General features: G+C 33.3%; 2 protein-coding genes across 2 annotated transcripts; both read right to left on the minus strand.

Annotated features, from left to right (window-relative positions):
* Window positions 1-3,623: 3,623 nt before the first annotated feature.
* On the minus strand, window positions 3,624-4,259 carry LOC126653443 (monothiol glutaredoxin-S6-like). Its single transcript, XM_050347337.2, has one exon. It carries the CDS (start codon window positions 4,164-4,166, stop codon window positions 3,852-3,854), a length of 315 nt encoding a protein of 104 aa, XP_050203294.1. The 5' UTR covers window positions 4,167-4,259; the 3' UTR covers window positions 3,624-3,851.
* Window positions 4,260-7,042: 2,783 nt separating this feature from the next.
* LOC126653486 (monothiol glutaredoxin-S6-like) lies at window positions 7,043-7,757 on the minus strand. The gene has a single exon (XM_050347388.2). The coding sequence runs from the start codon at window positions 7,668-7,670 to the stop codon at window positions 7,356-7,358; it is 315 nt and encodes a 104-aa protein (XP_050203345.1). The 5' UTR covers window positions 7,671-7,757; the 3' UTR covers window positions 7,043-7,355.
* Between the last annotated feature and the right edge of the window lie 8,388 nt (window positions 7,758-16,145).

The raw sequence follows: 16,145 nt of genomic DNA on the forward strand, positions 1-16,145 counted from the left end.
ACACCATAAAGGTCGTGCAAGATCCAAGAAATTAAACTAGAACGAAGGTGATTATGAAAGAAAAACTCAATCACAGAATCATCACTAGGAGACAGGCAGCAGGTCGACTTCCCCTGGAGGTAGGGTATTACGAAAGGAAGTTGATCTTGGATTCTTACTAAATCTGGAATTGATTCTTCCTGGGTCGATGCCCGAGTGCTACATGATCCGCAATAAAATTAGCTTATCTGTAAATGTGACATATCTTGATTTTCCGAACTCTATCAATCAAAGCATGAATTGCAGCCTCTGTATCAGAGAATTGAGCGACACAGATCTATTAGTGGTTTTATCGATAATATTACCAATTTTTGAAATAAATATTTTTCTTTAATCCATATCAGCATGCATAAATTCATATTATGTGTTTCTAATAATGTTTTTTTTGATAATTTGGGGAGGGGGAGCGCTTGTGGGAGGAATCGAACTCACGACCAGCAGTTTTCTACTTAGCGCTTATACCATTTGAGCTAATAATGTGGTTGCACTGTTGAGAGGTTAAGCTAACAATACATAAATATTTAGAAGTGCTGAAGAAAAATCATACTTAAGTGATGTTATTGGTCAAATTATAAAGTGTAGAGATTTATTAATGCATAATTTAATTATTTTTTACGCGCTTCAAAATGTTTAAATACATGCCATTTCGCTAGATAAAATAAGGTTAAAAGTTAAACAATTGCATTGTTGAGAGGTCAAATCAGTAAAAAAATAAAAAAAATTAGATGTGCGATTAAAAGAGGGCTATAAAATAAAATGGTGTAATCAGGGTTAAATTAATGATGTGTTAAGCCATACATAAAATGTAGAACTTGCAAGCTACTTTATTCAAAATTTAGATAAAATTTACGGGATGAAAATGATAATATACGGGATTATCTTATGGTGCATCATCAGATCAATTCTGAAAGAATTTCTCCAAGAATTTGTCAGTCGCTTTTCGCCACATTTCTTCCTATGTAAATATTGTGCCAGGACTTTTTTTTCTTGTATCTGTAAATAATAAATGTGTATCGCTAAAACTAAAGAATATTTCGAATAAAAAAATATATACTAGTTTGTTTGACCAACAAGTTTTATGGAGCGGCTAATCCATGAAGATAAAAGAAGAATATATAGTTGAACTTGAGAATGTCAACTTACTTGGCGGAGATTTCATATCTCGAATATATGTATTGAGTGTCAATGAATCAGCAAGAATGCAGAGTCGGTTATGGCATCACCAGATATGGATTATAAGGTTCTTTAATACTTTGTTATTGAAACTTATCAACATTTTTTGACATGAAAAATTGTATAGGGGCTTTGTACTTTGAATTAGTCTTATAAAAGGAAAAACAAGTATGTAGCAATTCACATGTGCGGTTATTGGACATATATTAAAAAAAACATTAATTTTATTAAAAAATGTAAAAAAATAAATCACACAAACATATTTAATAAAAAATAAATAAAATACTAAAAATTATGGCATTCAATCCACATTTTATTAGAATAAAATGCTGCATACAAATTTACAAGAAAACATGAGAAAATCACTGAAGAGAAAAAGACTAAACACAAGAAATATATAAAAATATTAAATATATCATAATTATCAATACTTTAAAAATAATTTACTGTTGGAATATTAGAATATTTTTTTTTGGATTAATGTTTAAAATTAAAATATTATTTAAATTAAATATTAACTTGATTCCATCGCGGGCTTACGACCAGTCTATGCATAGTGGACGGCTACATGTATATTTAAAATATATCAATAGTTTCGATCATTTAGTTAGAATATATCTCTAAAAGATAATTTAGACATCTTAGTACATTAATTTTTATGAATATTATATTCAAACCCCAAACCATATTTATTTTCCGGTTTAATTTTTATTGATTTTTTATTTCATCAATATTTATTTTCCGGATTAATTTTTATTGATTTTTAATTTCATCAATATTTATTTTATATGATTAGTCTTTCATTTCAGTTTGCAATGTTTATGTGAGATTGAATTAAGAACTTTTTATCCAAAAATAGATTTAAATTGAGGTGTTATATACATTTGTCTTAATTTATAAAATTAATTGCCCAGATTGTCCAAATTATTGTTTAGAATAATAAAATATTTTTTTTAAATATCCATAACTTTGACTATTTTACAAAATATATTTTTAAAAAGAGAAAATTACTCTAAAAGTAGCTCTCACATTTATCATAATTTACAGTTTGATACCCCTTATTTGAAAATCAAATAATTTGGTACTTCAGTTTTGATTTTATAAACTATAAAACTGTTCTGTTAGTTCCGTTAATAAATTGAAATTTACTTTCAAACGATTTGGTACTCCTGTAAACGATTTGATACCTCATTTTCAAATGATTTGGTACCTTACATTTCATTCCGTTAACGATTTAGTACCCATATTTAATAGAAGAGACTTATTACAAAATCAAAACAAAGTATCAAATCGTTTGATTTTTAAACAAGAAGTATCAAACTGCGAATTATGACAAACATTAGAGGCGTTAGAATAATTTGCTGTTTAAAAAATCATTTTTATATTTTGTTTTGCCAATTTTACATATTGAAACAATATAACCTAATATAATACATGAAGCATGTCCTTCACATTTGGCAGAGCCAATCTTTAGACAATTTTATTAAGATCATAATATTTTTTTTGAGAGCTAAATGATTTCATTAGATCAAATCAGAAGCAGTTACAGTTATGAAAAATTTAAAAAAGTGACAGAACCACACCTGATGACCTGAAAAATGGAACGGACGTTTTGCGCAAGAATATGTGCAGCTTGATTCGCAGATCGCCCACAAAAATAAAAATGATATTATGACACTGCTTAACTAATTCCTCACAATCGACTACTAACAACTCACACTCAACCAAAGAAGGATTCTTTATCTCCAAAACCACGTCAAGGACGTCGGACTCAATAATGAGATTATCCCGACCTTTTAAGATCATAATATAAATTATAGTAATGAGACAAATTAGAATATTCAGTGCTGGGACTAAATAAAAAAAAATTGTTTCTTATTAGTGAAGTGTTACTTTTTTGTTTTAGAGAACTAAAGTTTTGTTACCTTTATTTAATATTTTCTTTCGACAATGGAAGGAAATTAATTAAGTAGGAGACTTTAATTTCGTCATTTTTGACTATGTGCATGTGCAAATATTATTCTAAAAGTATTTTAAGCCGAAAAGGCCAACTCTCAGTATCATATCTTTTGACTTTGTTATTTGGTTATTTTGGTTTTCATTGACCTTAAAAATTTCATCGATAACTATTTTATGAAAAATACTACAATCTGCTAATTATTTTATAATTTTTTACAATTTGACAATTATTTTTTAAAAATACTATATTATAATAACCGTTTTATAATTTTTAATAATATGCTGTTATTGTCTGGTTACCGCAAAAATACTTAAACTCCATCGTTGAATTAATATGAAGCCATTGTAATAAGGGAATTAATTAAGTAATAAACTGAGGGATTTCTGACATGAGGGATATATAAAGGCAACTCTACTTTTATTTATCATGCATATTCAATACAATAATATATAAAATGGTTAAAAACCAACAACGTATACAAAAAGTTGGTATTACTCTTGAGTTAGATAACTATATCTAAAACAACTTGACAACCATATTCAAGCTAAAGTTTTTCTATAGCGTATCTAATCCTTAATATAGGAAATAAAGGGTCAAAAAATACCCTTTATTATTGTATAATTAGTCCAATAACCTCAATTTTAACTAATTTTAGTAGAGTTTGATGCCAAAAAATAAGCTAGTCGTTCCATACCCAAATGGCTCCGGCTCTCTTGAGCAGTGGTCCTAGCTGATTCTTGAGAAGGAGGCTCATCACTTGTCGGTCACCACCGACGCACTCTCCTCCGATGAATACAACCGGTAAGTTTTGAAACCCGAGCTGCTGTAATGCTCTTTCGATTTGCTGCCCATTTGGAATTTGATCGAGCTCGTAAATCGTAGGGTTTGCACCGAATCCATGTATTAGTGTCTTGATGGAATGGCTCATGTCACAAGTGCTTCTGCTGAAGATCACTAGTGGCCTCTCTGCAACCATCATTGTCACTGCATCCATGGCTGGCTTTAACAATTGGAGTTTTTTTTTTTTGAAAATGTGTTTGTTAAGTGAGTAGTAGCTAAAGACTCGAAAGTTGCTGGTGAATTGGTGATGAAATATGAAGAACTTGGAGATGTATTTATAGTGGTTTTTGGGTCTCTTTTGATATATGTGGATGTGAATGTGATCAAAAGAATCAGTTGAAAGAGAATAAAATGTTAACGTGTGTCACTAATTTGATTCGCAAAGTACTTAGATAGCTACTTGTTATAAATCTTTTTGACATAGTAATAACATATAGAATAAGAAAAATCAAGTAAATATTATGATTTTAAATATGGTTAAACGTCTTTTACTTAGTTAGTTGCTGTTGTTCCATTAGATATACTTTTTTTTCTTCTAATACTTCTTTAGAATCTTCATTGACTTCATCAAATTATTAGCAACACTAAATTTTTATGCTGATAAGGACAAAAGAAGTGAGAGATATGTTGAAATAGAGTCACTTTATACAAAAAAATTGAGATCTTTTAACAGTTAAAACACTGCATGCCGCAAAATATTTTATTGCATGCAACTAGCAGTCGGTTGATTAGGAGGATATCAATCTCTTTGGGATTACTTCAAAAAAGTTTAGTTTGATAATGGTGAATATATCAATAATAAGTTTCCAATAACAAAATAGCTAGGAAATTAAAACCCTAAAGTATATATCCATTGACCTGTTAACTATTCCTTAATTTCGGATAATTTGCATGAGGGTAATAGTTAATTTAGTTTCTTGGGTCTGAACTCTTAAATTAATTTAGTTACTTTAAGATATCCTAAAATAGGTCATCAAATTTTGATGATATGAACACAAATATTGCTGAGTAGTCGTTATCATTTTTTCTTTATAAGAAATGGAATTGATGCTGCCAAAGGTACAGTGGGCATATTGGCGAAGCAACAAGAACAATCCCAGAAAAAGTACATGCACGTACTGATATTAATCATCAAACGCCTCATCACAGAGTGAAAGGCCGCTTATGGATGATTTGTTTGTGAATTCCATAAATATTTTGACATCACCAGCCATGTGATAGAATAGAAATTTCTGGCTAAGGAATTTAACTTTGCTGCCCATTTATCCATTTATCTCCCAGGTTGGGATATCTTTACAAATCAGCAAGCAGGATCGGCTCCTCGCATCACATGATTTGGAATTGGATCAAAATCCATTACTAATCGACACGCAGTTTACGTACATTTATTCCATTTCTTTACTTTTCTCCTGTTATTTTCAGATTCAAATTCAAGACTCTAACTAAATCTAATATATTAAGATTTGTGAATATCATATATATCAAGATAAAATATACTCTGAGAGGATATATTTTAGCATAATAAGCAGTAGTTTTCTACTTTTACTTGATCAGTCGTTAATTATGGACGTTTCAAAAGGTTAGTTAGGGTAGCTGTTGAAACTTAGGGGCCCTTTGGTTCGCCAAAAAAAGGGGGAACGGGAATGGAAATGAGAATGATTTCTATTATTTGTGTTTGTTTTGTCAAATTACACTAGGAAATGGGAATGTGATTACCCCTTCAATGGGAATCACTCATTCCCCCCTTACCCCATGAGAATGAACTTTTGGGAATGCGAATCAAAATTTAACAAATTTTTTTAATGATAAATAATAAATATATAATTATTAAAAAAATTATTTTAAAATTTTAAAAAATATACTTAAAATAAAAAAAAATTAATATTTTTTTATTTTAAATTTTTTTAATAATTGTTTTTAAAAAAATTGATTTTAAAAAAATTGATTTAAAAATATAATTTTTTGATATAGAAAAATATATAAAAAAATTAAAAAAATATTTTTAATAAATAATAAATAATATTTTTATTAAACTTTACCCATTCCCATTCCCATTCCCATTCCTACACTTTGAACCAAACAAAAAATGAAAACAATCATTCCCACTCCCATTCCCTCTCACTCCGATTCTCATTCTGATTCTCATTCCGAACCTTGAACCAAACGGCCCTTTAGTCTTCAGCAAATATATTTGATAACCTAGCCGAATCTAAATTGAGAATGGAGTAGTTAAAATGGTTTGCTTTGGTTTAGGATTTTCAAAAATTGCGGTTTTCGGTAAACCGAACTGAACCCAAAAGCCAAGCATCCATTTTATTTATTTATTTTATATAAATGATGTAAATTAAAATATTAAATTTATTATCAATTATCACTTTATTACAAATTAATGTTAAATCATCACTAATAATCATTATATATATTTAATAAAAATATTAATTATAAATATAATTTTACCGATGGTAAACTTAAAAGTTTGGTTTAAAATAGCTGCAACACGTAAATGTTTAATTTTTTTCTTCTTCAGTTAGGCCTTTACTTCAATACAATATAAAATGGTTAAAAAGGCAAGAATAATTAGCATATATATATATATTTCTTACAGATTCAGAAAAAACAATATAAATAAAACAAAAAATGAATTTGTCTAACAATATTAATATCTTTTCCAAATACACCATGAATTTTAAATTTTGTTCAGTTTGATCTATACTAGATCTTTGCAAAATATACCTAAGAGGCTACGACTCATTTGAAGCTAACATATCGTGAAATTTTATCCGTTATGTAGGATAAATTTTGTACCTTAAGACCGCAACATTGTGCCACATCAGTTCAAAACGAATCACTATAAAGATCGAAAAAATAAGAGATTAAACTGACAAGATTAAAAAATCATTATATGTTTAGTATAAATACTAAGTTTTAAAAAATAATTTTATTTTGCCTATGAATAATCATTGAATTAATAAGAATACGTTGTAATGGAATTAATTAAATAGTGAACTGAGTGATTTGAGACATGAGTGATAAATAAAGGCAACTCTACTTTATTAATTATGCATATATTCAATACAATAGTATTTGAAGAATACATGAAATATAAAAGGCAAGAATAATTGGCCAACGTATACAAAAAGTTGGCTTGATTCTTGACTTAGATATACTATAGCTAAAACAACTTGACAAGTAGCAACTTAAAGTTTCTCTATGGCGTATCTAATCTATTTGGAAATAAAGGGTCAAAAAATACCCTTTATTAATTTTATAATCCAACAGTATTAGTCCAATAACCTCAATTTTAACTAATTAAACGTAGTAGAGTTTCCCGGCCAAAGATAGGCTAGTTGTTCCATACCCAAATGGCACCAGCTCTCTTGAGCAGTGGTCCAAGCTGGTTCTTGAGGAGGAGGCTCATCACTTGGCGGTCACCGCCGACGCACTCTCCTCCGATGAATACAACAGGCAAGTTTGGAAACCCTAGCTGCTGTAATGCTCTTTCGATTTGCTGCCCATTTGGAATTTGATCAAGCTCGTATATTGTAGGGTTTGCACCGAATCCATGTAGTAGTGTCTTGATGGAATGGCTCATATCACAAGTGCTTCTGCTAAAGATCACCAGTGGCCTCTCTGCAACCAGTATTGTTACTGCATCCATGGCTGGTTTCAAGATTTGAAGTTTGTTGAGAATGTGTTTGTTGAGTAAGAAGTAGCTAAAGGCTTGAAATTTGTTGGTGATGAAATTTGATGAACTTGGAGATGTATTTATAGTGGTGATGATGGTGGGGTTTTGGGTTTATTTTGATATGTTGATGTGAATGTGATCGATAGAATCATTTGATTCGCAAAGTACTTTATAGTTACTTGTTTTAAATTTTATGACATAATAACAAATGAAAAAGGATTCTAAAAAAAATGAAAAATGAAAAATCAACTAAATATTATAAATTTAAATGTTTTTTTTTTATAATTTGAGGAGGGGGAGCGCTTGTGGGAGGAAATGAACCCACGACCTAACAGTTTGCTACTCAGCGTTTATATCATTTGATTATTTGAGCTATAGCTCATTGGTATGAATTTAAATGTTGTTTATATTGTTTTATTTATTCGATGTGGATTAATTTTTTCAGATTTACTTGATTAGTTCAACTAGGAAAAAAAAACTCAATAACATTTGATCTAATTAGAGTTTGAATGTACTTGTTGTACCAACTTGGAAAATTGATGGATAGTGTTTAATGTTTTTTATGGTATATGTGTCAAAGAGAGTCAAAGTAATGGATTTATAATTTTTTTTCTTATTTTTATTTTTATAAATCTGTCTTACTCAACATTAAATTAGTTGATTTTTTTTCTTCATATTTTGTATAAGAAATAGTTAAACATCATTTAATTAGTCCGTCATGTCATTAGATATACTTTTTTGTTCTAATATTTCTTTTAGAATCTTTATTGACTTCATCAAATAATTAGCAACTATAAATTTTATGCTGATAAAGAGAAAAGAAGTGAGAGATTTTGCAATAGAGTCACTACAAAATCTGTGAGATCTATTTAACAGTAAAAACACTGCATGCGTTCCGTACGTTACTTGGCGCTCTATATGCATATATTCAAAAAGGATAAGTATTTATTATCCGATTCTAAAGCATAAAATTTCTACAAATATGTGTCGGCATATACATGCAGATTGTAAGAATAAGAATTAGTTATGCACTACTGCTAGTTGCATGAAATAAAATATTCCTAATTAATGCACCTGATGACTAATTGATCCATTCACCAGATTAAACTTTTCCTCTTTTAGCAAGGATCGGTTGATTGCTTAATTAGGAGGATCGATCTTTTTTGGATTACTTAAAAACGTTTAATCTGATAATGGTGAATATATCAAGATCATAAGTTCCCATAACAAAATAGCTAGCTAGGAAATTAAAATTCTAAAATATATATCCATCAACCTGACAACCTGTATGTTAACTGTTAATTTAGTTTCTTGGATCTGAAGTCTTAAATTAAAATCCTAAATTGTTGTGTTACTTAAAGATATATTCTAAAATAGGTCATCAAATTTGGATGATATGAACACGAACGATGAGTAGTCGTTATCTATTACTATTCTTTGTAAGAAATGGAATTTATACTGCCAAAGGTACAGTCGGAATATCGGCGAAGAAACAAGAAAAAATCCCAGAAAAAGTTCATGCACGTACTCTCTTATATATCATAAAACGCCTCATCATAGAATGAAAGGCCGTTTACGGATGATTTGCTAGTGAATATTTTGACATCACCAGCCATGCACGAAAGCTCTTGAATAATCTAAAAAGTGGGATACAGAGAGAATTGAAAGAGACACAGTATACAACGTGAGGTTACTGTAGAAAGTTGTGGCTAAGGAATTTCACTTTGCTGGATATTTATCTATACATTTATCTCCCAAGTTGGGATATCTTTATAATAAATCAGAGCAAGCAGACTCGGCTCCTCGCATCACATAATTTGGAATTGGATCAAAATCCCTCACCATGTACCTAACTCATCGACACGCATTTTACGTACATTTATTCCTTTTCTCATGTTAATTTCAGATTGAAATTCAAGACTCCAACTAAATCTAATATTATATACTTTGAGAGGATATGGGTATATGTTGTTTTGGCATAATAAACCGTATTTTTCTACTTTATCTTGATCGTGTGACAAATTATATAAACTTCAAATGGATGTTTCAAATGGGTGAGGTGTGGTTAGGGTAGCTGTTGACACCAATTTTCTGGGCACATATATTTGATTGGAATCTTTTTTTTGATGAATAGATATTTATATTAAACCACAAACAGTGGCAAAAACCGACACTAATAGCTTTCGCACAAAAAATAGCACACTCAAGGTGGCAATACTAAAGGCTAGGCTATAGTAGACGGCAACAAAAGGCATCAGTTCGGATACAAAATACAATAAGGATTTCTGAAGAAATCCAAACCCGAAAAGTTCCTATTACAACATTTAAAAAGAAAAGCAGTCTAATAATGATTTTAAGAGAAATACGATCAGGTAATGAGTTTATTAGTTCGTTTGACGATTTTAAGAACTAAATTGGCATATTGTAGCAAATTTGATGGATTTGAATGTGTTTGCGCTAAAATTTAAAATATGGCCCGAAGGCCATAAAGCCCATAAGCTACGTGGAGAAATTAATTCTAAGAGATTTGACGTGGAGGATTTAATTTCAAGATTTGACTTTTCCAAGAGATTTCTAAGAGATTTGACTTTTCCAAGAGATTTCTAAGAGATTTGACTTTTCCAAGATATTTCCAAGAGATTCGACTGTAAAAGTTAATTTCCAAGAGATTCGACTGTAAAAGTTAATTTCCAAGAGATTCGACTGTAAAAGTTAATTTCCAAGAGAATCGACTGTAAAAGTTAATTTCCAAGAGATTCGACTACAGAAGTTAAATTCCAAGAGATTTGACGGTCAGAAGTTAATTCCAAGAGATTCGACTACAGAAGTTAAATTCCAAGAGATTTGACGGTCAGAAGTTAAATTCCAAGAGATTTGACGGTCAGAAGTTAATTCCAAGAGATTCGACTACAGAAGTTAAATTCCAAGAGATTTGACGGTCAGAAGTTAATTCCAAGAGATTTCACTGTCAGAAGTTAATTACAAGAGATTTGATTCCAAGAGATTTCTCAAAGGTTTTGTTTCTGACTTTGAATTGGAGGAAAAGAGAATTTCAGAATAAAAGGCCGGAAGTCCGTTAGAAGAAGAAGCCCAGAAGCTCAATTGGCCAAGGTCCAGGAAGTCACATGCTTTTTGTAAAGCGATGTTTCAGGAGCAGTTTGTAGAAGTGGGAAGCGTTGTGAAGACGTGGGCAGTTAAAGAGGCAGTTATCACCAGGCAGTTTCTACAGACGCTATAAAAGGGAGAAGAAGATGACGATTTGAAGCCCCAGCCAAATTCAACAAAAACTCAATACTCTCAGGAGATTATCAACACCAAAAGCTTTTATTTTATGCAATCCTTTGTAAACGCTTTACATCTTTCGCAATTTCAATCTTTTGTTTTTAAACATTATTTCAGCAGTTTACAGTGTTGAATTTTAGATTTTAATTGCAGAAGTTTATTCTTGTTTTCAAAGTTTCTCTAGGAGTTTTTTCTTTACGAACGTTTAGATTTTTTACGTCCTTTGAAAATCTCACAATCGCTTGATCAATTTTTAATTTTCAATTTGAGGTCCAACCTCTGGCACGCCCGCACACACTTCAAAAGCACCAACCGTTTTCTTAAAAAACAGGGAAACAATTTGGCACGCCCAGTGGGACTATCAAAAGATGGCTCCAAGGACTCGCAGTATTTTAGGGAAAGATGTATCCGACTCTCAGGAGGAGGAAAGCGCGCCTGCAACAGCAGGGCCAGGAGGAAAAGTTCACACAGTGGTTGAACAGTTTGAGAAGTCACTTGCGCCTCCAAATAATGAAAATCAAGAGGCGCCACAAAATGTCATTCCTGTAGTAGGACCTGTTACTGCAGAAGAAAAAGGAAAGGAGAAAATGGTTGAGGATTCTCCTGAAAGCATCATGGCTCACATGATGGATTATTTCAAAAGAATGGAAGTAAGACAGGAGAAATTTGAAGAAGAATCTAGGAAACAAGCCAGGAGAATTGATGAGTACTCCACAGAAAGCAAGGCACAATACAAGATCATGATTGATACTGTGGAAAAAATGCAGAAGAGTTGGGCTCAGAAGGAGGATTCTGAAAAGAAGAGTTTAAAACAAGTCGAAGGGGGGCATGTATCTGGAAATCATGTTCAGGAGGTAGCAGAATCAAGTAAGGCATCTCAACCTTTTCCTATTGTTAACCTTTTTTCTGAGGAAAGGTACGTTCCTCCTCATCGTAAAAATGAGGTGATAGGCACCCCTCTCAAGGGAGCTTGCCATCAAGGAACGAAACCACAATATTTCGGGCATACTAATGTTAATACACAACCTAATGTGTATGATGAAGGTTTTAACCATATGGGAAATAACTGTGGTGGAATCCCAAGAGGAAATGCTACTCCAGTGCCTGTGTTTCAACCTCCTGTGATTCAAAACCAGGTGGATATTGATGCTGTGAGAGAAATGGTTCAAGAACTCTATGGCCCCGGCTTAAGGCAAGTGGGAAGGCCAGAGTTTCACAAGCCATACCCTGAAGCAATTGACAGAGATAACCCATATCCCAGAGGTTATAGAGTTCCTGACTTTTCTTTGTTCTCAGGAGATGAAGGCCAATCAACTTTGGAACATGTGGCAAGGTTTACCATACAATGCGGAGAGTTAGCAAATGTTTTTAATTTTGCAAATCTTAAACTGAGATTATTTCCTAATTCACTGACTGGAGCGGCATTCACTTGGTATGCCACCCTTCCTAGAAATTCCATTTTTGCTTGGCAGGAGATGGAAAGGCAGTTTCACACTCAATTCTTCCGGGCAGAACCTGAGATCTCAATTGCTGAAATTTCAAGAATAACTCAGAGGGCCGGAGAACCTGCAGATTTGTTCATATCTAGGTTTAAGAAGCTGAGGAGTCGCTGCAAAGTGTACTTGCCGGAGACTGAGTTTGTGAAACTGGCACAGAGGGGTCTGGACATAGAGTTGAGAAAGAAGTTCCAAGGGATGGAGTTTCGTGATTTTTTCGAACTTGCTGCAAAAGTCACAGAATATGAAGATCTCTTGAGAGAGGAGAACCACGGGAGGAAAACTTCCATGGGTACATATTTCCAGGAGATGAGCCATGATATTGCTGTAGCAGATTTGAACTCCTCAGGATCTTGCATCTGCCCAATGTTAGTGAAAAAAGTACCTGACACGTGGAAAAAGCCACATGCCTCAAGTGCACAGCCGCAATATACGTTTGATGTTTCAAAGACTGGAGAGATTTTTGATTTTCTGGTGAAAGAAAAATTCATCTCTTTCCCAGAAGCTTACAAGGCACCTTCAAAGGAGGAACTCAAAGGGAAAGAATACTGTAAGTATCACGATTCATGGAATCATGCTACTAATGTTTGTTGGAGTTTCAGGAATGTCGTCCAGGACAGGATTAACAAGGGAATTTTGAAGTTTCCTGAAAAGAAAGAGGCAATGTTGATTGATGATGATCCATTTCCACCTGTGGTGTCTGTAAATGCTACTTCTTTTGATCTTAGGAAACTCCTAGATCTTAAGAGGAGAATCAAAGAGATGGAGAATGCTATAGAAGAAAAGGAGAGGAATCTTGCAGTTCAAAGGAGATGGATTCCAAAAAGTTCAGCCTAGAATACAGAAGAACAGGTTTGAACATGTGAAATTCCAGGAGCGGATGAAAAGAGAAGTCATAAATGCAAGAGATCAGTGGTCCACCAACAGAGGAGATGCAAGAAACCAGTGGTCCACCAACAGAGGAGATATAAGAAACCAATGGTCCTCCAACAAGAAACATGCTCCTCCTTATGTATATCAGAGAGGGGAAAGGAATCTGAACTTTCAAAGAATTCAGCCGCGTTTTGTACGCCCACGTACCGTTCCTACAAGTTTTCAATGGCACAGGGTGGAACACAAGAAGTTTCCTCAAAGGCTCACTAGAACACAAAAAAGAAGATTCCAAAGGCAAAGAGCATCAGAAAGAAGAGGAACACCCGTGGTCTCGAGTTTACCTACAAAGAAGAAGTTTGGACGTAAAGCCCTGGAGGATGCAGAAGTTGATGAAGACTTAGATGATCTCTTGACACCTTCTAGTCCAGAAACCAACAAGAATAAAGAGTTATTTGTAGGTGAAATTCCTATTCCTCTTAACTGTGGTACTTCATCACTAACTCTGCCCTTTATCTTTCTGTCTAAGAACGAAGCAGGAGAGGAAGATTTGATTGATGTCAAACGATCTGTGGGGGCAAACAAAGAAGAAGATAATTGCCAGGATACTGGATTAACTATTCAGGTTAATGGTCCATATTTACCTAAGAAGGTGATTTTGGAGAAGCCGTCTCCTCAAATGTCAAAGCATATCAAACCTTTGTATGTAAAGGTTCACATGGAGGGTAAGCCAATCCAAAGGGTTTTGGTGGACAATGGGTCGGCTGTGAACATTTTACCGGCACGGATGCTCAGATCCGTTGGAAGAACAGAAGAAGATCTTATAGAAACAGAAGTTATGGTTACTGGGTTTACAGGAGAAAGTACGAGAACTTTGGGTGTTCTACCCATGGAGACTCGTGTTGGTAACAAATCTTCCCTTACCGCTTTCTTTGTTGTCCATACGTCTGCTCTTTATAATGCTTTATTAGGGAGAGACTGGATTCATGCGAATTCGTGTGTACCGTCATCCCTCCATCAATTTCTAATTTTGTGGAATGAAGATGATGTAGAGATTGTATGGGCAGATAGCCAACCATTTGGAGCCAATGCAGATGTTGTTGATGCACGCTTTTATGATAGTGAATTTGGCCCAATTAAATTTGCTGGAAAGAAAAAGAATGGCGATCCCAAATATGCTTATATGGGAAGTGAAGACATGGTTGTCACTAAGAAAGTTTCACAGGCGATCTTTGTTCCTAACACCATCATGCCTTATTACTGGCCGATGGAACCAATCATAGAAGAATTTGATGATTAAGTACAGTACAGAAGAATTGGCAGCAGCTGCAGCAGCCATATGGAAAGGGTATGTGCAGCAAATGGTGGATAGGGTGGGATTTGAAAATATAATTGAAGTAAATGAAGGAGAATTACTGTATGAAAAAGAACCTGAAGATGATGGTGAAGAAATTCAGCTAGAGGATTTGGAGACAGCGCACCCAGCTTCAGATGATGTGAAAATGGAGGTGCAAGATCCCCTGGAAGAGGTAAATTTAGGTTCCATTGAAAATCCCAGAATAACTTTCATTAGTAGTTTGTTGAGTAAAGATTTGAAAGAACAGGTGAAAGAAGTTTTGTTGGAATTTAAAGATTGTTTCGCATGGAGTTATGAGGAGATGCCTGGCTTGAGTAGAGATCTGGTGGAACATCGCCTACCGATCAAACCTGAATTCAAGCCGCATCGTCAACCACCCAGGAGAATGTCAAAAGAGGTGGAGCTAAAAGTCAAAGAAGAAATTGAAAAGTTGACTAAGGCCAATTTTATCAGAACAGTGAGATATACTGATTGGCTGGCAAATGTAGTACCTGTGGTAAAGAAAAATGGTAAGCTTAGAATTTGCATTGATTTTCGAAATTTAAATGCTGCTACACCTAAAGATATGTATGTTATGCCTATAGCCGATTGTTTAATTGATGCAACGGCTGATCATGAATTGTTATCATTTATGGATGGATATTCTGGGTATAACCAAATTTTTATCGCAGAGAATGATACCTGGAAGACAGCATTTAGATGTCCAGGTGCAATTGGAACCTTTGAGTGGGTGGTCATGCCCTTCGGCTTGAAAAATGCCGGAGCTACCTACCAAAGAGCAATGAATGCCATCTTTCATGATATGATTGGCAGGAACTTGGAGGTATACATTGATGATATCGTTGTGAAATCTAAAAGAGCTAAAGATCATGTGGCTCATTTGAGAAATGCTTTTCAAAGGATGAGAACACATAATTTAAAGCTAAATCCTCTCAAATGTGCTTTTGGAGTGCAGGCTGGAAACTTTTTAGGATTTTTGGTTCACCAACGTGGAGTGGAGATTGATAAAAATAAAGCCAAAGCAATCCTAGAAGTTCAGCCGCCTCGTAATAAAAAGGAATTACAGAGGTTCCTTGGTCAGGTAAATTATTTAAGAAGATTTATTTCTAATTTAGCTGGAAAGACCAAAGAATTTTCTAACCTTTTGAGATTAAAAAATGCTACTGAGTTTATATGGGAAAAACAACATGAACAAGCTTTTGAAAAAATTAAAGAATATTTGTCAAAACCTCCTGTGTTAATGCCTCCTAAGGAAGGTATTCCTTTGAAATTATATATTTCAGCCGCTACAGAATCTATTGGTTGTTTACTGGCACAAAACAATCAATCAGGTCATGAGCAGGTTGTTTACTATTTAAGTAGGTCTCTAGTACCTACAGAGGTTAGATATTCTCCCATAGAAAAACTTTGTCTAGCATTATATTTCTCTTGTGTAAAATTGAG

This window comes from Mercurialis annua, linkage group LG6 (assembly GCF_937616625.2).
Source record: "Mercurialis annua linkage group LG6, ddMerAnnu1.2, whole genome shotgun sequence".
In the NCBI taxonomy this organism is placed as follows: Eukaryota; Viridiplantae; Streptophyta; class Magnoliopsida; order Malpighiales; family Euphorbiaceae; genus Mercurialis; species Mercurialis annua.